Source organism: Schistocerca gregaria, chromosome 1 (genome assembly GCF_023897955.1).
Source record: "Schistocerca gregaria isolate iqSchGreg1 chromosome 1, iqSchGreg1.2, whole genome shotgun sequence".
Taxonomy (NCBI): domain Eukaryota; kingdom Metazoa; phylum Arthropoda; class Insecta; order Orthoptera; family Acrididae; genus Schistocerca; species Schistocerca gregaria.
Window position 1 is genome coordinate 929,245,370 of NC_064920.1, and position 27,660 is coordinate 929,273,029.

Genomic DNA, 27,660 nt, shown 5'->3' on the forward strand with positions numbered 1-27,660 from the left:
ATTGTATGAGCAAGTTATGAGCCTTACCGGGATAGCTCACTTGTTAAGAGCATTGCCTACGAAAAGTAAGAATCTGATTTGAGCCCCGTTCCAACACATAGCATTAATCACTTAAAATTTATAATTTTAGTGTGTACTCTGCTTTATAGCGAAAGATCCACGTAGCAAGTTCCCAGCTCTAGTGGTATTTCCTGTTATTTTAAATATCAGGCTTTACGCATACGCTAGTCTATTTTGAAAAATTAATTTCAATTTTTTGCATATTATTTTCAGTAATAGTTAACTATTAAAATACTACACTATTTTAAAAAGCATTTTCTGAAATCGCTCCATTTATTCAGTTCACTGTTAAGATTACAGCTTGACACTCCCTGAATGCATTGCAGGGCGACTTCAGATTCATACATGGGCGAAGATGGTGGCTATCGTCAGTTCGGGGTGATTGCTTCGACAAGACCATGGTTGATTTACTTACTCATCGTGTCCTCATAAACTACTTCTATATTTCTAATTGCCTAGGTGTTTCTCTGTTACTTTACTATCCAGAGAGCTAGTCTGACGATACGCTGTTTTATGTGTTGTGGCCGTAACGGCTTCTTCTTACATTGGTCTAAGATCCTTCTGTGGTAGCTCATCCATTCAACTCTTATTTTTCAGTGATATTACGCGGAAATTTTCGATAACATTGATTAATCGAAGCAAATTACTACCCATGCAGTCGATCCCTGGTTAACCATTGCATTTTGCAATCATATTGATTGTAGTTCATATGAATATTCTGCCGGTGTAGCTACCCTTTAAATTGGTAAGGTCATGTGTCCTTTTGCAGTAGGAAATATCTCTGTTCACCGAAGGGAAAATAAAAAAAGAAAACAGAAGCTGAGGCGGTACAATCTGTGAGACACTTGAGTCCTGTGAAGAAGAGTAGGACTGAAATTCCTATCCTGGAGTCCAGATTTAGATGAATTAAATTAAAGCAATGTTTTATGCCCGTATATTCGTAAACTATATTAACATGATTCTCATACCCCTTTCATTTTGCCCAAGTTCTAATATCAGCTGTTTTGATTTCCTGCTTTATTATCTGTAAAACTTGGAAGTATCTACGAGCAGTAGACTGAAATTACAAATATACATATGTTATTGTAAGTATACCCCAAAAATTGTCCAGAAGTCCAGGTATTTTATCTCGCTTCATATTTTAAATTTCGCCCCTTCCAGGTACATTTTTATTTTGACACGTCTCAAATAATATTCCAGTTCGAAGTTTCGTTTCGAAGTTCAACTGCCTGCCTCAGGCGTTTTCGTTGATGTTTCTGTTCTGCCACTTACTCTTTAAGTAGGTAGAAACAGTTGGACCCATGAACTGAAGGGAAGATACGGTCAACAGCTCAGACCTGTGCGTAATGTACAACGACTAACGAGAATACCTACACGCACAACATTTGGTTATTAAACATGTAACGCTGCGTAACGAAATAAGATAAGCTAAAGATTTCAGTCGAGGAAACCATGAGGGAGAGAGTAAACGTCAGCAACAGATATGATTTCTTACTGCTTCCGAGTAACCAAAACCTGCTAGCGGTAATTTTGTTATACAAACAATAATAATAATTCAATGAAATTTCCTGGCATACCTGAGGCACTCGTATAACATCTACATAAGATTTCGTGCTTCATTTAATGAAGTTTATTCAGAGGTTATAATTTATTTTCAGTTATTATTGACAGTGAGAGTTAATTTTCAAATTGCTATGTTGTGTTTTTAGACGCTTTACTTGAAATACTGGAAGTTAAGAAAGGTATAAATGGTAAACTAGTCTTTGTCAGTGAATACTGTTGAACTACCACTGCTACGGTCGCAGGTTCGAATCCTCCCTCGGTCGCGGATGTGTGTGATGCCCTTAGGTTACTTAGGTTTAAGTAGTTCTAAGTTCTAGGGGACTCCGAAGTTAAGTCCCATAGTGCTCAGAGCCATTTGAACCTTTTTTTTTTCCTTCTACCACTGTAGATGGTCCACCTAAGATGAAACGTTGAGGACAGTGATAGAAATTGAACTTCTATTACGTGCGTTAAAGGTTTCTGACTAATATTTCATAGCATTTCAGGTATGTCTCACATTTCACTGCAGGATGAAAGATTAATTACAGAAAATATCGTAGGCTGTGTCTAAATCGCTTCGCAGCAATATCCTCCCTTTCGGGAGTTGCTGTCCAGCAATGTGCGCAAGAGAACTCAGAAGTTTCGAAATTATGAGAGATGTATTGACAGAAAAGAGGCTGTGAGGCTGAGCCGTGAATAGCGGCCGAATTGCTTAGTCGGTAAGGTAGGGTTCCGTGTTGGGTTCACGGTGCGGCACCCAATTGTTATCTGTCACCAATATTTAATTAATGAAAATCATTCTTACTGCTTCCATTTTTCTAACGTTTTGAGTATATCTTAGCTGCCCATTAGCTTTCCCCACTAGATAGGCTGAAAGAAATAGTCGCGAGATGATGTACTACATCATGCAGCTGGAAAATTACGGATCTGCCTTATTGACTCAGAGCTTTAAGAGTGTAAACGTGACGCAACGGGGAGTTTCAACGTTTAAAGCTGAATAACCCTGTGGTACTGCGTCGAAAACACATGCAAATAATCTCTAGACAAAGACATGGCAATATCTTAGATTGCGAGTTTCATAACAAATTATTAAATGGCATCTACGAGGCAGGCTTACGTTTCTGTACGGTATGTTTGCATAACTCAGTAGTTCACATACCTTTGATGTAACTTCTTCGGCTTTGAAAATGTGGACATGTCTTTGCCCCGCATTTTAAACATTTGGCCGGTTTTTCTACAATTTCGTTCGGTACCTTAATTTCACTCGGTAATTACCTGGCAGAGACCCAGGAACTCTTCATAGCTCATAATACTTTACTATAGATATCTTAATGAAAGGCATCATTACCACCACCTTGTGTGATGTTTTTTCATGAAATTATCAGCCTCTGGACTGCTTACCACAACGTTCCTTAACAGCACTTCCGTCTGTCTCCTGTCCACTATTTGTCTTTCAATGTTTCAAAACAACTTTACATTTCTTTTATATTTTTTTCTCACAGGTTGCGCGGAAGGCGTTATTAGCACGTAAAGAAACCACAACGGCCGCAAAACTTTTAGTCACGGTTTTTAACGGTAATTGTTGCGCGCAGAGGTCAACGACTTCCTCCAAACAACGAGGAACGGCAGATAAAACGTCGGTAAACATTAGTTCAGCTTGGCCGAGCGTATAAGTACCCAGGCGGCCGTAACATTAAAGCCACGAGGAGCGGGAAAAGCAGCAAATCCTTCCAAGAGAAACGGCCAGCGAGCTTACACATTTTACCGTGGCGCTAAAACAAGTCCTGTCTGGAAACATGTATGAAGATATCAAGATTCTCTTACCAGCCGTATCAGATTCACTTTAGAGCTTAATTAACTTGCCCGTATGTGGGTCTGAGACGGCCAGTAAACAGGTTTTAAAAAAATGGCCGGTGGGTAACAACTTGTTCTGTTCGTGATCAGCATTTGTTTCTTACTACTAGACTAGCATGTAATACGCTACTGAAAGGGAAGAGTTTCAGAATGGAATTTCTCGACGGTCACGATAGTGGCTGCGTGTTTCAACTACCTGTCGATTTTTTTGAATAAATGTACTTTGAAGTCCACTTAGGAATGGACGAGGATTACCGTTCTTCTGTTGAATTGAAAAAGTAAATGTAGCAAATGGAGTAATGGAAATTTGGACAACATTTAATTCTTTTTAGTCGTATAAAATACATACTTAAATGCTGAAAAGAAAGGTAGAATTCTGCTTCATTCTAGGCTGTACGAAGGGACAGTAAATAATTTACACGTACTATAAATATGACGGTACCTCCAAAAATTGTGCTGTTCAAGATTTACAAGCATTGTGGATGGTTATTTATTTTCATGTCTTCCCACTCTGTTCCTACTTTTTTCTGAGCTTCAAATTAAAAGTTTTTATCTGTTATAGTGTGTTTTTCACTTGTGCGTCTGTCCTTCTTCTAACTGCTACGCAGTTACCATCAGCACATCAATTCCCCAAAATTCTTAGCGTTCAGAAGTATCACCTTGGCTAGTTTGTAACAGTAATGTGAGTCTACATAGTTACATGTTCGTTATATGGATGTTTTATGTGCATGTTTTTTGTTGAATTTTCATTCGTTTATTATATCACTGAGTGACGTGACAACTCATGGCAGTTACAAAATCACGCTGTACAGAGCCGTTGCATTGCCTTGTAAATAATGAGTAAAAAGCAGTACTGTAACATGAGAGACGAAACCAGTCATTACGAGTCACATTTGCTCACCTGTCAGATTATTTAACAGATGGACACGCATGTAAACTCTGGTTACACGATAAAAATCCAAAGGCCGTAAAATAAAATAAATACATAGGAATCAGAATTATAAACCACTTAAATTGGAAGGAACACATGGAATATATTGTTAGAAAGCTAAACCAAAGACTGCGTTTCATTGGAAGGACACTTAGAAAAGTAACAGATCTACTAAAAAGAGTGCCTATACTATAATTGTCCGTCCTCTTTTAGAACAGTGCTGTGCGGTAGGAGATCTGTGGGATCCTTACCATATAGGATTGATGGATTACATTGAGAAAGTTCAAAGAAGGGCAGCACGTTTTGTGTTATCGCGAAACAGGGGAGAGAGTGTCACTGAGATGATTCAGGATTTGGGGTGGCCATCATTAAACAAGGCGTTTTGCGTTGTGATAAAATCTTATCACGAAATTTCAGCCACGAGTTTTTCCTCCGAATACGAAAATATTTTGTTGACGCCGATCTACACAGGTAGAAACGATCATTGTAATAAAATAAGGGATATCAGAGTTGGCACGGAAATGTATAGATGTTCGTTTTTTCCGCGTGCTGTACGAGATTGCGATAATGGAGAACTATTGTGAGGGTGGTTCGATGAACCCTCTGCCAGGCACTTTTAAATGTAATTTGCAGAGCATCGATGTAGATGTAGATGGTTCATAGAGACTGTGACCTGTAAGGTGTAACTCTATAGCTTTTGAGACGAAAAGTAAGCTCTATCGTAGATACTGTTTGCAGGTGTAAGATGTTATAACATTGCTAATTATAAAATATACGATAACAGAAGCTTCAGTTTCTTCAGGGCTTAGCGGCACATGTCCACTAAACCTTCAATAGAAATGAAAAGTTCGTGTCACGGGCCGGCACACAGTTGTGGCCAATTAATATAATTAAAGTGGAGCACGGCCAACGATACAAGTATAGCTATCACACCCAACAGACATGAATTAACTGGTGAAATTGTAAACGATGTTTTTCAGAAAATCATTAAGTGGTTCTCTGCAAATGGGTTCTTATTAAACTTTGGCAAAACACAATATATACAGTTCCACATAGTAAATGGAATGACACCATTAATAAATATAGACTTCGATCAGAAATCGGTAGCTAAGTTAGAATATTCAAAATTTCTAGGTGTATGCATTGATGAGGGGTTGAACTGGGGAAAAGAAAAAAAAACACACACTGAGGATCTGCTGAAACGTTTGAGTTCAGCTAGTTACGCTATTAGGATCATTGCAAATTTTGGCGATATACATCTCAGTACATTAGCTTACCACGCCTATTTTTATTCTCTGCTTTCGTATGGCATCATATTCTGGGGTAACTCATCATTGAGTGAAAGAGTGTTCAGTGCACAAAAGCGTGTAATCAGAATAATTGCTGGAGCTTATCCCAGATCATCCTGCAGACATTTATTTAAAGAGCTAGAGATCTTCACTGCAGCCTCACAATATATATATTCACTTATGAAATTTGTTATTAACAATCCGAACGAATTCAAAAGTAACAGCAGTGTAGATGTCTACATCACTAGAAGAAAGGATGATCTTCACTACTCAAGGTTAAATCTCACTTTGTCTCAGAAAGGGGTAAATTTTGCTGCCACAAAAGTCTTTGGTACTTACCTAATATCATCAAAAGTCTGACAGATAGCCATATAGTATTTAAAAGGAAATTAAAAGAATTTCTGAATGCAACCCCTTCTACTCATTAGATGAATTTTTGGGTATAGTAAGTGGGTAATTTACCGTAGCCAAAAAAAGAAAAAAAAGTGTCATGGAATATTTTTTGTAATGTAATATCTTGTATAGACACCTTTTATTAACCTGACACGTTCCACATCATTACGAAGTGTCGTATTCATGATCTGTGGAACAAGTGCTAATCTAAGCTAATCTAACCTAATCAGGTTGGCAAGCCAGAATCTCATGGTAATCAAGTGGAAAATTTGTCATATCTTAAATGGAATCCGTTGATGCTTGTTGCTAACGACACTCATCTTTACCCCGGAACATTCAGTCTGTAGGTAATACTGGAGGACCTTACCAAACCTGCTCTGGAGCTCTCTCTAAGCACTCTAAGCCCTAAAAGAAATTTCATCTGAAAAATTTTTGTTCAAAAATTAAAGACTTGAATTTTGGCAAATAGTTTTAATGATCTCATCTGGTGCTGTGAAGCTCCTGATAGATGGTATGCGCTATACGTACAGGATAAAAGTTATAGAGCTGTTTGTGGGAACGGACGGCAGACGAGGCTGAGAGGTTGTGGCGCTGTCTGTCGCCAGGGTGCGGACGGACCGGAACGGCGGCGCGTGGTGTCCGAAGCGGCAGGTGACGTCGGAGCCGGTGGAGTGGCTGCAGGTGGAGCTGCGCGACGTGCACCTGGTGACCGCCGTCGAGACGCAGGGCCGCTTTGGCAACGGCCAGGGGCGCGAGTTCGCCGAGAACTTCCTGCTCGAGTACTGGCGGCCCGCGCTCAACAAGTGGGTGCGCTACCGGCCCAGCAGCGGCAAAGAGGTGAGTGCCGGCGGTGAAGCAGCTGCAGCTGCTGCCATCTACCGCCACACAGGGGTGCAGCTCGGGGGGAGAGAGCGAGAGAGAGAGAGAGAGAGGGGGGGGGGCAGGAAGGATTCAGAATTCACACTCATAGCAGTGGTAGTTCGAAAACATAACGAAATAATTTGTTTTACATGTGAAATGTCATCATTTTTTTCACTTACTTATGGCAGCATTTTTTGCTATAGTTACACTTTTCTTCATAAGTTAGAGAGATTCTTCGATGAATTGTGCGCAGCATATAACCCATACTTAAAGGTGTATGAAACTGTAGAATTTTCGAAATTTATTAAAAACTGTGGAAAAATTGAGGTAATTAACTATGAAATTTGTGTTTTTCCTGAACATGAAGTTTAAAATATAACAGTTCATTAGTTTTTTCATGAATTAAATAAATTCTAGAGTTTCATACACCTGTGCGTACGGTATGTATGATGTGCAAAATTCATCGAAGAATCTCTCTAACTTATGAAGAAAAGTGTACCTATAGCAACAAATGCAACCACTAGTAATTGAAAAAATGATGACATTTCACACGTAAAAAAAATTATTTTGTTATGTTCTCGAACTTCCACTGCAATGAGTATGAATCCTGAATCCTTCCTGGTGATGCTCACAAAGTTTTATGAATTTATTTTTAAAAGTATAGACAATGGAGATTAAAATGTCCTGAGATGCCTCTCCTCCTCCAAGTCGGCCGTTTGACCTGCTACCCCCTTAACTTACTTTATCGACATGGCTTATGATGTAAGATTGATATGCAATGTCTTCAATACGACAGATTACGTTGAAAGGTAAAACTGTGTGCTGGACCGAGACTCGAAATCGGACCTTTGCCGATCGCGGAAGAGCTCTCTACCATCTGAGCTACCCAAGTTTCATATCAGCGGACACTCCGCTGCAACGTGAAAACTTCACTCTGTAAACATCCCCCAGGCTGTGACTAAGGCATGTCTCCGCAGTATCCTATCTTCCAGGAGTGTTAGTTACGCAAGGTACGCAGGAGTGCTTCTGTGACGTTTGGAAGGTAAGAGACGAGGTACAGGCGGAATGAAAGCCCGCAAGGATCATTCTAATGTAAACGACTGTTCTACAACTCAGCTTTTATTGATAGTGGCAAAACAGTGTTCAAGGATGTATTTCCTAGACTGTGTAGAGAGAAAAACCATCCAAATTGAGCTTCAGTCTACATAAAAGGATGAAGACGGAGGCACAGTTAATATAGGACGACATTTGTATTCACTGGGGCCGGGGGGATCTCATTCTTGATCTCGAAACCCATACTTCTTGCCATTTATCGTATATTATTTAAGGAAAGTACAGAACTGGTATTTCCATAATCGTTAGACGAATAACATACTCCGTTCGTGTCGGAACTGAAATCGCCATATTCATATTTTATTTGGTTAATAAAGAAAACAAAGAAACGGAGAGTATGCGATAGGGAATACACTCTTTTGAAAGCTTGTGTACTAAAACTATTCTTAGCAGTTTTACATTAGGGTAACGGTTAATGTGTTTAACAAGTGCTGTATTATTTATGAGGCTCGATGCTACGCTGGTGTGAGACAACAATATCGAAGATTTCGGATTCAATCTTAGTCTGTTTGAGGATTTTTTCTCTCACTTATCTCGTCTGATTAGCCTTGCGTGTAAAGGCGTGGCACGACCCCGGATTGAATTTTCCAGGAGGATTAACGACGAGGTTCTGCGTGCCGGCCAGCGCTGCATGTTTTTTTTTTAGGCGGTTTCTCCCAGTGTAGAAAGTGAATAAAGGGTGGTAAACAAGTCCCACCTTGTTGTTGTTATGGTCTTCAGTCCTGAGACTGGTTTGATGCAGCTCTCCATGCTACTCTATCTTGTGGAAGGTTCTTCATCTCCCAGTACCTACTGCAACCTACATCCTTCTGAATCTGCTTATTGTATTCATCTCTTGGTCTCCCTCTACGATTTTTACCCTCCACTCTGCCCTCCAATACTAAATTGGTGATCCCTTGATGCCTCAGAACATGTCCTACCAACCGATCCCTTCTTCTGGTCAAGTTGTGCCACAAACTTCTCTTCTCCCCAATCCTATTCAATACTTCCTCATTAGTTATGTGATCTAATCATCTAATCTTCAGCATTCTTCTGTAGCACCACATTTCAAAAGCTTCTATTCTTTTCTTGTCCAAACTAGTTATCGTCCATGTTTCACTTCCATAAATGGCTACACTCCATACAAATACTTTCAGAAACGACTTCCTGAGACTTAAATCTATACTCGATGTTAACAAATTTCTCTTCTTCAGAAACGCTTTCCTTGCCATTGCCAGTCTACATTTCATATCCTCTCTACTTCGACCATCATCAGTTATTTTGCTCCCCAAATAGCAAAACTCCTTTACTACTTTAATTGTCTCATTTCCTAACCTAATTCCCTCAACATCACCCGACTTAATTCGACTACATTCCATTATCCTCGTTTTGCTTCTGTTGATGTTCATCTTATATCCTCCTTTCAAGACACTATCCATTCCGTTCAACTGCTCTTCCAAGTCCTTTGCTGTCTCTGACAGAATTACGATGTCATCGGCGAACCTCAATATTTTTATTTCTTCTCCATGGATTGTAATACCTACTCCGAATTTTTCTTTTGTTTCCTTCACTGCTTGCTCAATATACAGATTGAATAACATCGGGGAGAGACTGCAACCCTGTCTTACTCCCTTCCCAACCACTGCTTCCCTTTCATGACCCTCGACTCTTATAACTGCCATCTGGTTTCTGTACAAATTGTAAATAGCCTTTCGCTCCCTGTATTTTACCCCTGCTACCTTCAGAATTTGAAAGAGAGTATTCCAATCAACATTGTCAAAAGCTTTCTCTAAGTCTACAACTGCTAGAAACGTAGGTTTTGCCTAACCTTAATCTAGCTTCTGAGATAAGTCGTAGGGTTAGTATTGCCTCTCGTGTTCCAATATTCCTACGGAATCCAAACTAATCTTCCCAGAGGTCGGCTTCTACTAGTTTTTCCATTCGTCTGTAAAGAATTCGCGTTAGTATTTTGCAGCTGTGACTTATTAAACTGATAGTTCAGTAACTTTCACATCTGTCAACACGTGCTTTCTTTGGGATTGGAATTATTATATTCTTCTTGAAGTCTGAGGGTATTTCGCCTGTCTCATACATCTTGCTCACCAGATGGTAGAGTTTTGTCAGGACTGGCTCTCCCAAGGCCGTCAGTAGTTCCAATGGAATGTTGTCTACTCCGGGGGCCTTGCTTCGACTCAGGTGTTTCAGTGCTCTGTCAAACTCTTCACGCAGTATCGTATCTCCCATTTCATCTTCATCTACATCCTCTTCCATTTCCATAATATTTTCCTCAAGTACATTGCCCTTGTATAGACTCTCTATTTACTCCTTCCACCTTTCTGCCTTCCCTTCTTTGCTTAGAACTGGGTTTCCATCTGAGCTCTTGATATCTATACAAGTGGTTCTCTTATCTCCAAAGTCCCACCTTAGTTACACAATTCTCCTACGGTGTTAATTTGTGTAAATCAAGGATACCAGTTGTTTTGCCGTATTGACAGCGAAATAGCTGTCGACAGTAGTGGTAAAGAGGATATACAGAGTTCTTTGGCAGAAGTAAGGTTTCCCTGAATAAAAGAAGTATATTTATATCGAAATAATTTTAAATTCTAGGAAGTCTTTTGTGAAGGCGTTCTTCTGCAGTACTGAATAAGACGGAAATGGAACATGAAGATAAACAGTACAATCAAGGGGAGAAGAAGAATTTATTAAATGTAGTGTCGCAGAGGAGTGTTGAAGATTAGGTGAGTGATCAGATAACCAATGAACGGATACGGAATGGAATCTGGAAGAAAAGTTATTACGGCACAACTTGACCTAAATACCATTTCTTTTTCGTATGTCGCTAACAAATTGTACGACTGAAGTCTTACAATATTCGCAGTTGCGAATACATTTCTTCTCTTGACTAAGTTAGGGTACTGTTTATGGATTACATCCTGACGCGTCAAAGACCCGTTAAACTGATGACGGAGTGAAACGTTGGAGATAAAAGCTGTAGAAGAAGACCATGGAGTAAGAACGGCAAAACATGTCTAAGTGGATGTCAGGTTCAGTCGTAGTTCAGACTCCATCCTAAACTATAAGCCTACGTAATAGATTTTTTTCATGTTGAGTCCACAGCTGACATTAATGTCAATGATTTCAGCATAGCTCAGCTCCCTGAAGGGTTTCAAAGAAATGAAACAGGTCATAACAGAATAAATGTAATAATTTATGGTAGTAACAGGAAGGCTAAATCATTTCTAAGGCAAGAAAAATGAAACTCCGTAAAAACCCTGTATTTTTTCGTTGAGGACAATTCAGCCCAGTAAAACCTTTCCTTCGAAATAGTAGAAATATGACAGACGCAACTTATGAAACACGCTGTACTTACGTTTAACAACTACCTCCCAAAGTCTCCCCATGCCGGACGCCTCTACAACTAGGTTGAAAATAATTTCTACAAATCACTGACACATAAGTATCATTTTTACGTGGATCTTCTGCAAACCACCGTGAACTGCATGGCAGACGTGATGTACCATTGTACCAATTCTTAGGGCTGTTTTCGATTTTATGCACGTATGTACACGTTAATAATAATGGCTTAAATGCCTTTTTAATTCCTCTAATTAGTCTAATCTTGTCTTCCGGATCCCTATCGGAGCAATATATTTGGGGTTTGTAATATAGTCCTATTTTGGCCATTTAAAGCTGGTTCTAGAAAGTTCTAAGAGATTTTTAACGGGATGGTTTGCGTCTAAATGTTAAATAGTTCCATTCTTTCAGCATCTTCGAAACACATCTCCCATAGATCGAAAAAACCTGTGACCTTACGTGCCGTCCTCCTTTGTATCCGTTTAATATACCCTGTTAGTTCTATCTGGTACAGGTTCCTCAGTTTTTCAGAACGGGGCGTAGAAGTGTTTTGTATGCAGTTCTACTGTAGACGGATTCCATTCCCTAGTATTTTGCCAGCGAATCGCAGTCTGCCACCTAGTTTCCCTGCAACTGAGCCTATGTGATCTTCCCGTTTCATATCTCTTGAAAGTGTTACACACAGGTATATGAATCAGTTGACGTATCACAACTGTGAGTCATTTATATTTTCAATTTGTGAGGTGCGCTGTTTTACATTTCTGAACATTTAAAGCAAGTTGCCAACATTTGTACCACTTTGAAATCTTAACGAGCTCTAACTGAATACTTATGCAGCTTCTTTTAGACGGTACTTCATTATAGATGATCGCATCGTCTGTAAAAAGTCTGAGGTTAGTATTAATATAGCCAGCAGTGTCATTAACATACAGTATGAATAGCTAGGACCCTAGCACACTTTTCTGCGGCAAACGTGAAGTTTCTTCTACAGCTGTCGATGACTTTTCATTTAAGATAAAATGTTCTCCATACCAAAAAATCCTCAACCTAGACATAATTTTTGCTTTATGCCCTATACGATCCTACTTTTGATAATAAGTGTAGGTGAGGTTCTGAGTCAAAAGCTTTGTTGGATACGGGGGACTTCTGTATCTACCTGATTGCCTTGATACATTGCTTTCAGTGTGTCATGTGAGAAATGTGTGACCTGATCTTTACTTTTGGATTCCATCCTGCTTGGAATTGAGGAGGTCATTCAGTTCAAGATACCTCTTCACGTTGGGTCTCACAAAGTGTTCTAATATTTGGCAACAAATGGATGTCAAAGGTGTTGGATAGTAGTTTCGTGGATTACTTCTGCTACCCTTCCTGTCGACGGGTGTCACCTGTGTTACGTTTCAGCTATTCGGCACAAGGAAGGATCTACGATAGATTATAATTGAGAGCGTCGCTGACTCAGCCACATTCGACATAGTACCCGACAGGGATTCCATTGAGCCCTGGAGCTTTGTTCTGTTTCCATCATTTCAGCTGTTTCTCCACGCCATTGAGAAAAATACCCATTTCACCCATCTTTTCAGAGGTACGAGACTTAAACTGAGACAATACTCCCGGGTTTTCCTTTGTAAACGAACATTTTAAAAAGTGGTTAAGCATTTATCCTTTTGCTTGTTACCCTCATGTCATTTCCATCCGTGAGTGGCCGGGCTCTAACTTTGGTGCCACTAACAGCACGCAAGAGAAAAAAGACAAGAAGCAATTTTAAAGAGACACTAAAAATGTAGACCACTACTGCAATAAAGCCGAATAAGATGTAACCAATATAATTAGGAGATTACTTGCTCTAAACAAACTCTGCATCGTTCTAGGCGGAGAAATGTGATAAGCATTTCCGTATCGTGGGTAGTTACTTCCTTGTACAAAGAATCCGGCTGCAATGAGTAGAGGAAGCGTCCAAATTTGGATCTTCATTTCGTTTCTGATTATTAAAAAGTACCAAAAAGTACACAATTATATTTTAACTTTCCACTACTGATAGGCTGAGCTGATACATACTGTTCATATTCCTGTCGCCGTGTGTTTTATGCTCCACAGACTGCTGATGAAGGAACTGTCACAAGACGCTAACCAAGTCCTTACTGTGTATTGATTCCACAGGTGCTCCCAGGCAACACGAACACGTACACCGAGTCGCGGGTGGACCTGGAGCCGGCCGTGTTCGCCTCGCGCGTGCGCTTCCTGCCCTTCAGCCACTACCCCAGGACTGCCTGCATGCGCGTCGAGCTCTACGGCTGCCGCTACACAGGTCAGTCTCGTAGTGATCAGCTATCTTAGCGTGAAGCCACCACTACTTCACTTTCAGAGGGTTGTTTACTCATTAGCAATGCCATCAAGGTGTTATCATTGGCCAGTTGACCTTGAACGGTGCTGCAGCACTTAGTACAACTAAACGTCGGTCTCGTGAGAGGATCACATGGCAAACGGATTCCTGATTTTTTTAAAAAATTATTGTACTGATATTCTAAATTCTCCTAAAGCAGTTCGATGCAACTCTAACAAATTATCGAGAAAATCGACTTTGAAGTTTTCCGATCATGATTAATATGCTAAAACAAGGCAGACATTTTTCGACAAGCAATGTGGCTGTGTGGTAGAGCGCCCTCTCGCTACTTGGGAGATATGGGTACGATTACAACTGTAATCATATTTTAAAATAAAGGAGCTTGTTCCACGAGGACTTCCGTGAAGTATAGAACTTATAAGACGCACAAGATTGGTAATCGCTGGAAAGAGTCTCGTTTACATATTTTTTCCCGTTTTTCCCATTCAGTTCGATTACCTAAGTCATTTAAATATAAAATTCATAAGTTATGTGCTAATTAACACATCTAATAGTCATATTACGAAAAATGTTCGCCTTCTTGTTAATTATTATATATTGCTCACAAAAACTAATTTTCATTTGAAAGAAAAATTCTTACTTGCTCTCCCTGTATAGAAGACAGTTAAACAAGATTTTATAGTTATTTTATGCTTCAGGTAATTACTCATAGATCAGGCACCTTTGTTTCAAAATTCGATTCCACCAAGATTCTAAATGAAGGCCTCAAATCAGCGGGGATGCACTCCACCACAGAGCCGCATTGCTTGTCGAGGAACGTCTACTTTGTATTAGCCTATTAAACGACTCCAAAAGAGTCGAATTCGATTTTCTAGAGAATTTTTCAGAGTTGCATCGAACTGCATTGTAAGAAGTATATTTTACTTCCTGGCAGATTAAAACAGTGTGCCCGACCGAGACTCGAACTCGGGACCTTTGCCTTTCGCGGGCAAGTGCTTAGTTGGTAGAGCACTTGCCCGCGAAAGGCAAAGGTCTCGAGTTCGATTCTCGGTCGGGCACACAGTTTTAATCTGCCAGGAAGTTTCATATCAGCGCACACTCCGCTGCAGAGTGAAAATCTCATTCTGGAAGTATATTTTAGTTCTGAACTCCACGTAAGATAAATACAAAAAAATCCGACTGCCGTATGGTACTCTTGTCTTTTCGAGTAAACATAGCAGGTAATACCTGACGTGCGAAAAGGCGGTAGAAAATATAACTGCAGTTAAAAGTGATGTGGAGCCGGTCGGGGTGGCCGAGCGGTTCTAGGCGCTACAGTCTAGAACCGCGTGACCGCTACGGTCGCAGGTTCGAATCCTGCATGGATGTGTGTGATGTCCTTAGGTTAGTTAGGTTTAAGTAGTTCTAATTCCTAGGGCACTGATGACCTCAGATGTTAAGTCTCATAGTGCTCAGAGCGATTTGAACCATTTTTGAACCATATGTTTCTCTTGACGGGACATCCATAACTATTAATATTCATCATCAATGATAACATCCTCTACAGCTGTAATTTTTTTTATTGCCTAAAAGGACAGCATAACCCAGTTTGGTCCGCAGCTCGTGGTCTAGTGGCGTGTGTTTGTGCCTCTGGATCACGGGGTTCCGGGTTCTCTTCTCGGTCGGGTTGGGGATTTTCTCTGCCCGGGGACTGGGTGTTTGTGTTGTTCTCCTTATTTCATCATCATCATTATCATCATTCGTTGCAGTGGCTAGATTTGATTGGGTAAAAATTTGGACTGTGTAAAAATTAGGACTTTGTATGGGCGCTGATTACCGCGCACCTGAGAGCCCCACAAACTAAAAATCATCATCACAACCCAGTTTCGGGATCAATGAGTCACCTTCAGGAGCATGTAATATATGAGTCCATAAAATACAAATGACAGAGATATAATTAGGTTAAATTAGTTCGTCCTGGTACAAGGCATAAAACAGGAGACCCTTATTATTCCTGGCTTGCTGGAAAGGCTCTCGCAGAGCAGGACAGGAGTCCGGGTATAAGGTCATGCCACATATGGATCCGCATAAACTTAGATAGGCCGTCTTTCAAACACAGTGCTACATTCACACCTACCAAGCCGTGCTAAGCTTTTGGATACGGCAGCACAACCTGTCTCCACCCGGTATTTCAACTTTGGTGTGTGCTTGGCACGGACTTGATGAGTTGTATTCAGACCTGTGTTTGAAAGACCACCCATGTGGTTCCACAATTGGCACCCCCTTAAGTGTGGATCTGTCTCCCTCTGTGCTAGAAACGTTGGGGCTGCTTAGGAACTGAGACGGTCTCCTGTGTTATGACACGTACCAGGGATGCACTATTTTAACCTAATTTTATTTCTATCATTCAACTTTTATGGACTCAAATCTCATATGCACCCGTAGAAGGCACACATGTGCCGAAACCTGGTTGTGCTTTCCTTTAAGGAAATAAAACGTTCTGCAACTGTAGAATATCTTATCAGTGATGAATACTGTGGTAAAGATAAGTATATGCCGCGCGGAGTGTCACTGACTGCGTGGCCTCCTTCCACCGGGGGTTCGAGTCATCCCTCGGGCGTGGTTGTGTGTGTTATTCATAGCATAAGTTAGTTCCAATAGTGTGTAAGTTTAGGTATCGTTGGCCTCCGCAGTTTGGTCCCTTAGAAAAGCACACACATTTGAACATTTTGAAAGGTAATTATCAGTATTTACATCAATTCGTGTCTACGATTCCTTAGGTGTACGCCCACTTTTCTCTATGTGTTCCGTATGTGTGAGTACCTACATAGACGGATGTTTCTGTTTCGAAGCATGGTCTTGATTGAATGATTAATTATTTGTCTTTTAATTTCCAGTTTCAGCAACAGCAACAAACAATTGAGAAGTATACACTAAAACACTTTAAGTTCTATTAATGATCTTACACCGGCCAGGAAACCAATATTTCCAACGCGGCCCCCTTCAGGATAAATTTTTACAAAGCTCAAGAACTCTTGCTAGGATTTTCATCGAAAATGAATATTTGAAATTTTGTAAGGAAGGAAATGGGTTAACTGATTTCTTTCATAGCATTTACTAGCACAAGTGGATTGCCGTTCCCACAATTACGTCCTTATATCTTCTGTTAGATGGTTGACAACGTTATAAGAAACTTGGGTTCCAAGGTTATGGCTTTTTGTTCCCGGTCTTACAGATCAGTGGGATGTACTGTTTTTGTAATCACCAGCAATTACTTGCTCGGAAAGAGTCACGCGATAGTGAAATATGCATTAAAAAGCCTGTATGAGATTCCGTACGGAATCAGTACTAGTTTCTTGATATTTTTGATTGCACTTTTTTAAATTAATTTCCAAGCATACAGGTAGGCTATCAGCAGCTAAAATTACTGTTCTTCCTCAGATAAAGGTTATTAAATTTAGTTTTTCTGAATAAAATTGTAGATGTATGCCAACAAGTATAAACATGCAGTGATTAACATTAATAATATCTCATTTTATATGAACTGTTGTCGGAAATTAAGGTTGATAGTTTATTTTTTATAGTGTTGTTGCTCACTGCTCTATTGTCAATGATACGATTATGAAAAGTGATAGAGCGTATGGAAGGAAGCAGCTAAATGAAGTAGGATATGGTAGTGACAGACGTTTCGTGACTAGATTACAAGTATGTGTATTCAGTCATAATGTAACTTGTGGCAGCTTGTATACAGTTGCTGCATTAGGCCGTCGCTATAGCGAGTCGACATTAACAAGATTGCACAGTTGTGACTGACTAAAAATATTTTTCGGTTGAGTTTGTAGGTACTGTGCTGAGCATGACACCGCCGGCCGGAGTGGCCGAGCGGTTCTAGGCGCTACATTCTGGAGCCGCGCGACCGCTACGGTCGCAGGTTCGAATTCTGCCTCGGGCATGGATGTGTGTGATGTCCTTAGGTTAGTTAGGTTTAAGTAGTTCTAAAGTTCTAGGTGACTGATGACCTCAGCAGTTAAGTCCCATAGTGCCCAGAGCCGTTTGAACCATTTAGCATGACACCGTACCGGGATTATAAATTTAGAGGAAATGGGAGGAATGGTGTTATTGGTGGCAAAAGCTCAATGTGCGTGAGAAGGAAGAAGAGAGGGCAACTGGAATGGTCTTCAAGGATTTGTGAGTGAGAGAGCAAGTTGATACAGAAAGCGAGGCAGAATTTCTAATGTTTAAGGATCTGCAACGAATATTAATATTTTGAGAGAGCGGAGATGTAGGGCATATCGGAGTAGACGAGAATTAAAAAGATGGAAGGTTTTCGATGATTGATATTTGCACTACTACACTTGTTTATAGTTGTGTTTCATATTGCGTCTGCTAAGTGGGATTGCTTGCAGTAGAGGAATAGCATAAGGTACTTAGGCGTCTTACTAAATTATGTACAAGGCTGAAAATGTTCAGATACGATTAAAAAAGTGCCAGGTTTTTGGAGCGTCTATCGTAAGATAAACGGGTTGCAGTGTAACATGAAAAACTGTTCTGATTTCTGTAATGTAGAGTAAAGGATTCGAGCGGAATCACTTGTAGTTAACTGAAGTAATAGTTTGAGTAGATGTTAACACTTATGGCTATAGTTACTTATTCATACTACTCGGACCCTTCAGTGGAAGTTTTACTGCTGGATTTCACCTGCAGTGAACCCATTTGTTAGATTCTGATAAATTGTTGCCAAGTTCGATGGCCTTTACTTTAGGAATAATAGTATCAAGTCTTCGTACAGTCGTTGTAGCCGACATAGAATTCAGCACGGAGCGGTTATTCCACCACTGTGCAGAGTGGTTGCCAGCGCCTTCCTGTTTATGGAAGCGTCTTCCGGCGCCCTCCATTGTACTTTGTAGGAATGCAGCTGCTCGCTTCCGCTGACCCTCACCTCACGCCAACAGCTTGACAGTTGAGCGTTTTCTTCTTTCGTTCCCCCGTGAAAGACAAAACAGAACTTATTTCGGGCAACATATTAAATACCGTAAGCGTTGGCAGACAAAATACTGCAGACAGTTGTTTGGGCTAGACAGATATAACTGTCTCGTAAATAATAACTTGAAACCTCATTTTTATTCCTGTTATTAGCGGCACACTTGGCCGTGACTGCTTGACACGTTACTGCTGTTTTGAAGGATATGTACGGTTCATGGCTCAAGTGCTGCCTCGGCAGTTATTTTCACTCTGGCACCCTGTCTCATTGTTTACACGTAAATAATATGATCACTATTAAAAGAACGTCTATTTCGAATTATTCATATTCCACGGTGTACTTTTAAGTTCCATAACTTTTTCCAGGCGTTTATTTCTGTAAGCATCGATATCTGTCAGCAGGAAGCCACACTAGGGGATGAGGCGGTCTGGATGACTAATATGTGTCATATGCCTTAGGATACAGATGTTTGTCGTATTGGATCGAGTTACCAAGAGGGGGAGAAGAGACGTGAAAAGGGACAGACCGGTCTTGCCGGGGGCTTAAAAACGGTTCCACACCACGGGAGTAGGACTGAAGCAAGAGTCTAAGCCAACGGATTTGAATAATACAGGCGTATTTGGCTTTTCAGTAAGGTACAACTTAACCAGAAATTGTTCATAAAAACCAAATGTTATCTATGAAATAGTTTGACTTCAACTTATCGAACATGACCTTAACTTCCTTATCTCCTACTTCTATTTGCATTACATTTTATACTGTACGTGTAAACTCCGTATACATTCCCCGTCTTTTTATTTTGACTGTATGAGTGAGATTACGTAGAATCCACCACTTGTCTTTAGAAGAAATAGTTATTTGATTAGTAATTACTGAGAAGGAAGTTATAAACCACAAGTGCAGATGATGTAAGGAGGTTAAACTAACTACATCGCACAGTTAAGCGTCGACACACAATGCACAATTGACAACTTGCTTTAACTGTAAGTCTCCATGAAAAACCATTCTCTGGATGATTCTTTGGCTTAACTAAGACGTAGAAACGAGAAATTATTATGGATTTCTGGTCTCCTACACTGAGGAATTCAGGAATTACTAAGCATCTGTGTGCTAGTGCACTTTGCATGCGTGATATGTTGCTCGTTAGAGAGTGATGCAAGTGAATATGTTGTGTACACATGAATATACATGTATTAAATCGAAACCGACACGAGAGAGTCACATATATGCTCTCTCAAAGCTCGCCTAACCAACACAAAACTGTCGTACTTTGCCATTTCGTAGTATAAAAGCTATTTGATGTTAAAAGTGAATTTTTCCTACAACAGACACTCAAACTGTAGGTGACATGCTATACGTGGCAAGACGGTATGTTATTAATATCTTGACAGTTAAGGAAATAAAAAAAAGTATCATTGTCAAGCTTCAGCATGTAACTAATCAGAGCAATATGGAAAAATGACGGAATATGGCTACTTTTTACTTCTAATTAAGAGTGATTTGAAAATGACATGAAATACAGATGTTGCAAATGTGCTTGACAATGAGGCGTAGTCGAAATTAGCAAGAAATTAGCTAATTGCACCATTAAATAAAAATCTATTTACAGCCTACTGCGGACCATATTTACGTTTATCAGTAAGAGCAACAAGTCCACTAAAGAGACAGCTTACACTACACTCGTTCGTCCTCTGTTAGAATATTGCTGCGCGATGTGGGACCCTTACCAGGTGGGATTGACGGAGGACATCGAAAGGGTGCAAAAAAGGGCAGCTCGTTTTGTATTATCACGTTATAGGGGAGAGAGTGTGGCAGATATGATACACGAGTTGGGATATAAGTAATTACAGCATAGACGTTTTTCGTCGCGGCGAGACATTTTTACGAAATTTCAGTCACCAACTTTCTCTTCCGAATGCGAAAATATTTTGTTGAGCCCAACCTACATAGGTAGGAATGATCATCAAAATAAAATAAGAGAAATCAGAGATCGAACAGAAAGACTTAGGTGTTCGTTTTTCCCGCTCGCTGTTCGGGAGTGGAATAGAAGAGAGATAGTATGATTGTGGTTCGATGAACCCTCTGCCAAGCACTTAAATGTGAATTGCAGAGTAGTCATGTAGATGTAGATGTAGATGTAGAAGAGCAACGTCTAAAAGTGATGCAGTGTAACAGCAATCATTTGATATTTTCTGAATAGATGAAGTCTAACTGCTTACTTTAGGAATAACAGATAAATGCTTTGGATCAAGACAGGCCCAAAATTTCCGTATTATGGAAACGCAACGACCTCTATGGTTTGAAACATTGGTGACGAGCATAGGTATGTTGCAAGTAGGAAAAGTTTTAGTACTATGCTCATATGCTGGAAAAATAATCTTCAACTTCTTTTTATTGACGCACAATCGATTTCGAGGCTGTCAGCCCCATCCTCGGCCCCAAAGTCGATCGTGATACAATAAAAAGAAATTGTAGCTTTTTTCGTCAGTCTTAAAAAAAATTATTCCTACTTTCTTCTTGTCATGCGACTGAGTTCCCGTGTTCCATCACTATAGAAAGTTTAAATAAACTTATTAGACGCTCAGCAAGGAAAACAGATCGCAGGAAACTGCCCATTCTAGTCAAAAGGTCTGGCCGGTCCAAAAAGAGCAAGAATGCGTATCATTTCAGAAATGAAATACCTGCATTAAAAAAGGTACTTTCGGCGGTAAGTAGTAAGAAAGTAGCGCCTACTAAAATAAACAGCCGCTACAAATAAATGAAAGATTAGGCTCGTAGTGCGAAAATAGGAAACGAAATGATACTGGACGTTTAATGCATATTAACGGTTCATTCTCCATATAAATTATACTAATGGAATTTGCTGTTTTACTGTCTGCCACTGCTCCAGCGGGACGTGCGACCGCGAGGATGCAATGTAAACGTACCTTTATATATTCCCAAAAATTTCTTCCAGAATGAGCCTTTCATCGTCTTTCCGTACACCGACTGACTGACCACCTACAGATAAACACTCATGCAAAAAGAGAGAGAACGACAAGGCATCCAGAAAGTATAGCCAACCTTTGACTTTGACCTGTTAGTCCAACCTAGCTGATAGCGCCACAAACGGTACGGTTTATAGATAGGTAGTTGAATTTCGAAGTACCTGAATGGTGGACCTGCCGTGACGGTTTTTTCCACAGGCCTCCACGTTCACCTGACGTCATGCCATGCAATTTCTTTGCTTTGGGGTTTATAAAAAATCATGTCTACATTCCGCCACCAGCTAATGATTTGTTAGAGCTGAGACACAGAAATTAAGAGGCTACTGCTCTATTATTATGGATTTGTTAACCAAAGTGTGGAAAGACGTGTTTTTACGAGCGGCGTTCAATAAGTAATGAAACAAATTTCTCCTCGGCTGATTTTGGTCTAACAACATGCGAAATTTCTTGTGGGACACTGTGGAACATTTCCGCCTCAGCTCTTAGGCGTATAGTTTCTTGAAGTTCCGATAGTGGCGACTGTAAACGTAGCTTTCGCAGCGTGGGATTAGCCGAGCGGTCTAGGCGCTGCAGTCATGGACTGTGCGGCTGGTCCCGGCGGAGGTTCGAGTCCTCCCTCGGGCATGGGGGTGTGTGTTTGTCCCTAGGATAATTTAGGTTAAGTAGTGTGTAAGCTCAGGGACTGATGATTTTAGCAGTTAAGTCCCATAAGATTTCACACACATTTGATCATTTTTGAACGTAGCTTTCAAAATGGCGTCTGTAATGGATTTGCGTTTGAAGCAACGAGCTGTCATTATTCTTTTGCAGAAAACCAGAGCATCTCAGACATTCATAGGTAATTTCAGATTGCCTACGGAGACCTGACACTGAACAAAAGCATGGTGATTCGTTGGGCGAGGCAACTGTCATCATCAAGCAAACCTGTCCGATCTTCCGCTCACTGGGCGGCCGCACACTGTTGTGAATCCAGGAATGTGGGGACACTCTCATTCGCTGTGGTCGACGGATCACAGGCAAACATATCTGCACTCAACTGACCTCACACATGCCTCTGCACCCGAGAGAAGTTGACAAAAGTCCATTGGTCTTTTCTTCTCCACCCAACTTAGACTCTGTATCTTGCAGATTCCAGCTTTCTTCCGTCTGGCCCAATGTAGGATGAACTGCACGATAAGCTGTATGTGGACGCAGCAAGACGTTGGCTCCGACCAGTAGAGTGGTATGATGCGGGCATTCAGGCATGCCTATAAGATGCCGTCAAGCCGTCGCATTGAATGGTATTTGTCTCGAAAAATTAAATTTTGTAGTCAAAAGAGTGGGAAAGAATATGGTGCATTGGAATCTTAAATAAAACCAACAGGCTTGCAGAAAAAAAGTGTTGCATTACTTACCGAACGCAACTCGTAGTTTGGATGTGTGCCGAATAACTGAAGGTGCCCATATTGAACACTGGCAAGAAAAACTAGTTTAGTTGGTCTTGACGTATGTTGTTGTTGTTGTTGTTGTTGTTGTTGTTGTGGTCTTCAGTCCTGAGACTGGTTTGATGCAGCTCTCCATGTTACTCTATCTTGTGCAAGCTTCTTCATCTCCCAGTACCTACTGCAACCAACATCCTTCTGAATCTGCTTAGTGTATTCATCTCTTGGTCTCCCTCTACGATTTTTACCCTCCACGCTGCCCTCCAATACTAAATTGGTGATCCCTTGATGCCTCAGAACATGTCCTACCAATCGATCCCTACTTCTTGTCAAGTTATGCTCAAACTTCTCTTCTCCCCAATCCTATTCAATACTTCCTCATTAGTAATGTGATCTAGCCATCTAATCTTCAGCATTCTTCTCTAGCACCACATTTCGAAAGCTTCTATTCTATTCTTGTCCAAACTAGTTATCGTCCATAGCAAAACTCCTTTACTACTTTAAGTGTCTCATTTGCTAATCTAATTCCCTCAGCATCACCCGACTTAATTCGACTACATTCCATTAGCCTCGTTTTGCTTTTGTTGATGTTCATCTTATATCCTCCTTTCAAGACGCTATCCATTCCATTCAACTTCTCTTCCAAGTCATTTGCGGTCTCTGACAGAATTACAATGTCATCGGTGAACCTCAAAGTTTTTATTTCTTCTCCATGGATTTTAATACCTTCTCCAAACTTTTGTTTAGTTTCCTTTACTGCTTGCTCAATATACAGATTGAATAACATCGGGGAGAGGCTACAACCCTGTCTTACTCCCTTCCCAACCGCTGTTTCCCTTTAATGCCCATCGACTGTTATAACTGCCATCTGGTTTCTGTACAAATTGTAAATAGCCTTCCGCTCCCTGTATTTTACCCCTGCCACCTTTAGCATTTGGAAGAGAGTATTTCAATCAACATTGTCAAAAGCTTTCTTTAAGTCTACAAATTCTAGAAACGTAGGTTTGCCTTTCCGTAATCTTTCTTCTAAAATAAGTCGTAAGGTCAGTATTGCCTCATGTGTTCCAGTATTTCTACGGAATCCAAACTGATCTTCCCCGAGGTCGGCTTCTACTAGTTTTTCCATTCGTCTGTAAAGAACGCGCATTAGTACTTTGCAGCTGTGGCTTATTATACTGATTGTTCGGTAATTTTCACATCTGTCAACACCTTTCTTTGGGATTGGAATTATTATATTCTTCTTGAGGTCTGAGGGTATTTTGACGTACGATAAGTTGTAAATAATGTGGATTAAGCTTTTATAATATACCATTGACACTAGGACATTCTTTTCTGGACACACTGCTGTTGTTAATGGAGTAAGTACGCGTGAATAAGTGTGTTAACCAGGGCGTTTTTTGGCCACTGTTGCAGACGGCGTGCTGCGGTACTCGATGCCGCAGGGCGACAGCGAGGGCCCTGGAGGGCGCGAGCTGCTGGACGCGTGGTACGACGGTCGCTGGGAGGGCCAGGGGAGGCTGCACGGCGGCCTCGGGCTGCTCACCGACGGCAGCGTACGCGCAGACCTGGAGAGCCTCGCCACTGGTGAGTAGCGCGCCTCAGTAGCATTCCAGCCCGACCAAGCCAAGTGTGCGCTGGCGGTGTAGGTAGGAAACAGGCGGAGGTATTCGTTCACTCGGGTGAAGCATCTAGTGAAGTACTTATGCACACTGGCCAAAAAGTTACCCACATGCGTGGGATATCCCAAGATAAATGAACCACATCAACTGGCCTCACCGAAACATGACACAATGGCGTAATTGTTTGCGACGTAGTAAGTCTGAGGAAGAGAACACCATGCAGACAAATTTTTATTTGCGTCTATACTATTATTTCTTAACGTTTTGGTGAGAGACTGATCTACGGCGCAGATTGAGGTGTAAGTTAGGCTGAAATATAACATCTGGTTGTTAGCTGGCGTAGCCAACTATCGTATATACGTAGTGTCATCACACGAGATATAGCGTTGGAACCAGTTCTACTTTACGCTGAGAAGTAACAGTATGGTTGTGAGTAGGTGAAGCCGTAAGAAGGCGTTAATTTGGAGTCATCCTATTACCGCGTGAACCGCCATTAGCTTTGATAACGGCCTCAATACAACGAGTAAGAGAACCCAAAAGTTTCTTCAGGTATGCTATATCCTGCTGAACCTACTGGTTGACGATTGGGTCCCATAGAGCCATCAAACTGGTGGGACGCTAACTGCTACGTTTCACTAGCGCTAAGAATAGTTCCAGCAATTTATATGTTTGTTCATTTATTGCAGTTAGCTCTATAACAAGTGAGAACGCATTCGCTGGACTCACTGCTTCAGTGATCAAATCATAGCTCCAGGCCACGCAGGTTCTGAGTTTCGGAAAAATACAATGTACTGAGAAAATGTAACAGTAGCAGTTTATTTTCTGCTGCTACCTTCAGACAACACGAGTGTCTGTCTACAGCGTCACAGAAAGAGTATCAGACGAATGTGAGCCCTTCGGTCTCTACCAGCCACTCCTCTGAATGTTTCTAGAAAGTTGACACGAATGGTGTCAATGGTGAATTCCGAGCACTGAAATATGGCTTTTTGTTTTGCACCTTCCAAGTGTACTTTTGCTATGAATTGTTATTATGCGGTGTTGGTCGAAGCTCTACTGCTTCAGTTAGATAGCAAACAGTTTGGTTTTGTTGCTGCTGCAGGTTACGGATGGGTTGGGTGGCGGAATGACACCCGCGCCGGCCAACCAGTCGACATCATCTTCGAATTCGACAAGGTGCGCGAGTTCACAGGCGTGCACATCTTCACCGACAACGAGTTCACCAGGAGCGCGGAGGTAAGAACATAGCATGTAGACTTACAGCACTCCTGATGAGAGGATACTAGTAAAATTTTTCAGGCTGCCACGGGCAGCTGTTAAATTGTTGCTTACTGGGGATCGATTCGGCACCCACTGGCGGTGGTCATTTAGAGGTTTCGCCATCGCAAACGGCTAGCGTTGTCGGACTCACCCTCCATCGCTAGCTGCGAAACGAGGCCCGCTGCCAGAGCTCCTATCTGCTTGCCGCGCCAATGCTGGAAGCCTTGGTCGTAAGGTTTCTTGACCACCACACAATCCTGACTCTCCTGATAGAAAACAGTTGCACATAACAATGGAAGAAGTACAGTGTTAAAGACAAATCAAAAGCTCTCGGATGAGCACGCAGTCGCCAGTTCGACCGGTCACTCAATAGCAATGACGGGTCGATCATACATAATGCTAACCACTCGTGCTGGCGAAACGTCAGAAAAATCACCAAACCACTGTCGGTCGATCCAGAGACCTGTGCTATTAGGCAACACGTTAGATGATATGTCTAGCTCTTGTTCTTCAGATTTAATTTCGTCATAATGTATTTAGTGTACATAGGTAGAACCATACGAAAACAACACTTCGATAGCTATGTAACAGTTCGATAAGCATGTCACTTTAGCAACAGCCTACAGTCTGGGAAAGAAACCAATCTATCATACCGTATGTTTCTCACGATAATAATTTTGCCTGAAGGTAAGTGATTCATGTGAGCTTATTACAAAGAGCTTCATTTTGAGTTTCAAGAGAAATAGCATGTGCAAAAGACTCTACGTTAGACACCGTTCATGAGATACGAGTTCCTCAGTCAATGTAAAAATTTAGCATTATAACGATTTAGTAACTAATATTGTGCAGTTTAATTATTTATTGTGCTTAATATTATAATTTTAACGTTAAGAAACAACTTTGATGCGCATCACTCTATGCAAGTGGAGTACATCTTTTCTTAAAACGTTTGTTTACCAGAGAACTAGCGTGTCTTTCAGACAATAGTTGGTTGTTTCCTAAAGGTGGCCCAATAAGCCGAAAACTAAATTGAAATAAACAAATTCAGTGTATAAAAATCAGTGTACTTGTTATTAAACGTTAAAAATAAAGATACGAAGACTATTCGATTATTCACAAATTAACCGATTGGCCTTTGAACACAAATACCTGTAGCTTCACGGCACTTGTGTTGTTTGAGGAGGAGTCCGTACTGTCGCGTTCGTCAATGTGCAAGTAGCAAGTGACTGTGTGTACCACCAGTTGTGAGATACGTTCTGCCATTCGCTTCCTGTAGACAGGAGGGCTCAATACAGCCGAAATTCATCGTCGATCGTATCCTGTATATGGATATGGGCTTATGAGTGAAGTTATGAGGGACTGCTGCAGGATATTCAAGGTTGGTCGCATATATGTGCATGATGCAAGTGACTGATGAAGACTTCCAGATGTGACTGCCAACTTACGCAACAAACTGACGCAAATAAGGCATGCGAGACATCACTTCAGTTTTCAAAAATTCTGAACACTTGCGTCAGGTGTAAAGGACAGTGTTGAACACTGGCGTCAGGTGTAAAGGACAGTGATGAACACTTGCGTCAGGTGTAAAGGACAGTTTTACTTAAGCACGGGGAGGTTACGTTACCGCAAATCTTCTGCGCTGTGAGTACCAGAATGTCTAATCCATGTTGACAAAACTGAAAAAATGTATTCGACCGTG

General features: G+C 41.0%; 1 protein-coding gene across 1 annotated transcript in view; it reads left to right on the plus strand.

Annotated features, from left to right (window-relative positions):
* Positions 1–27,660, plus strand: part of LOC126275253 (discoidin domain-containing receptor tyrosine kinase B-like) — a 185,909-nt gene that overhangs the window by 107,787 nt on the left and 50,462 nt on the right. The window contains exons 4-7 of the mRNA XM_049977181.1: positions 6,675–6,906; positions 13,534–13,681; positions 24,499–24,669; positions 25,804–25,937. Of these exons, the coding sequence (XP_049833138.1) occupies positions 6,675–6,906; positions 13,534–13,681; positions 24,499–24,669; positions 25,804–25,937 (685 nt within the window). The remainder of the gene's footprint in view (positions 1–6,674; positions 6,907–13,533; positions 13,682–24,498; positions 24,670–25,803; positions 25,938–27,660) is intronic.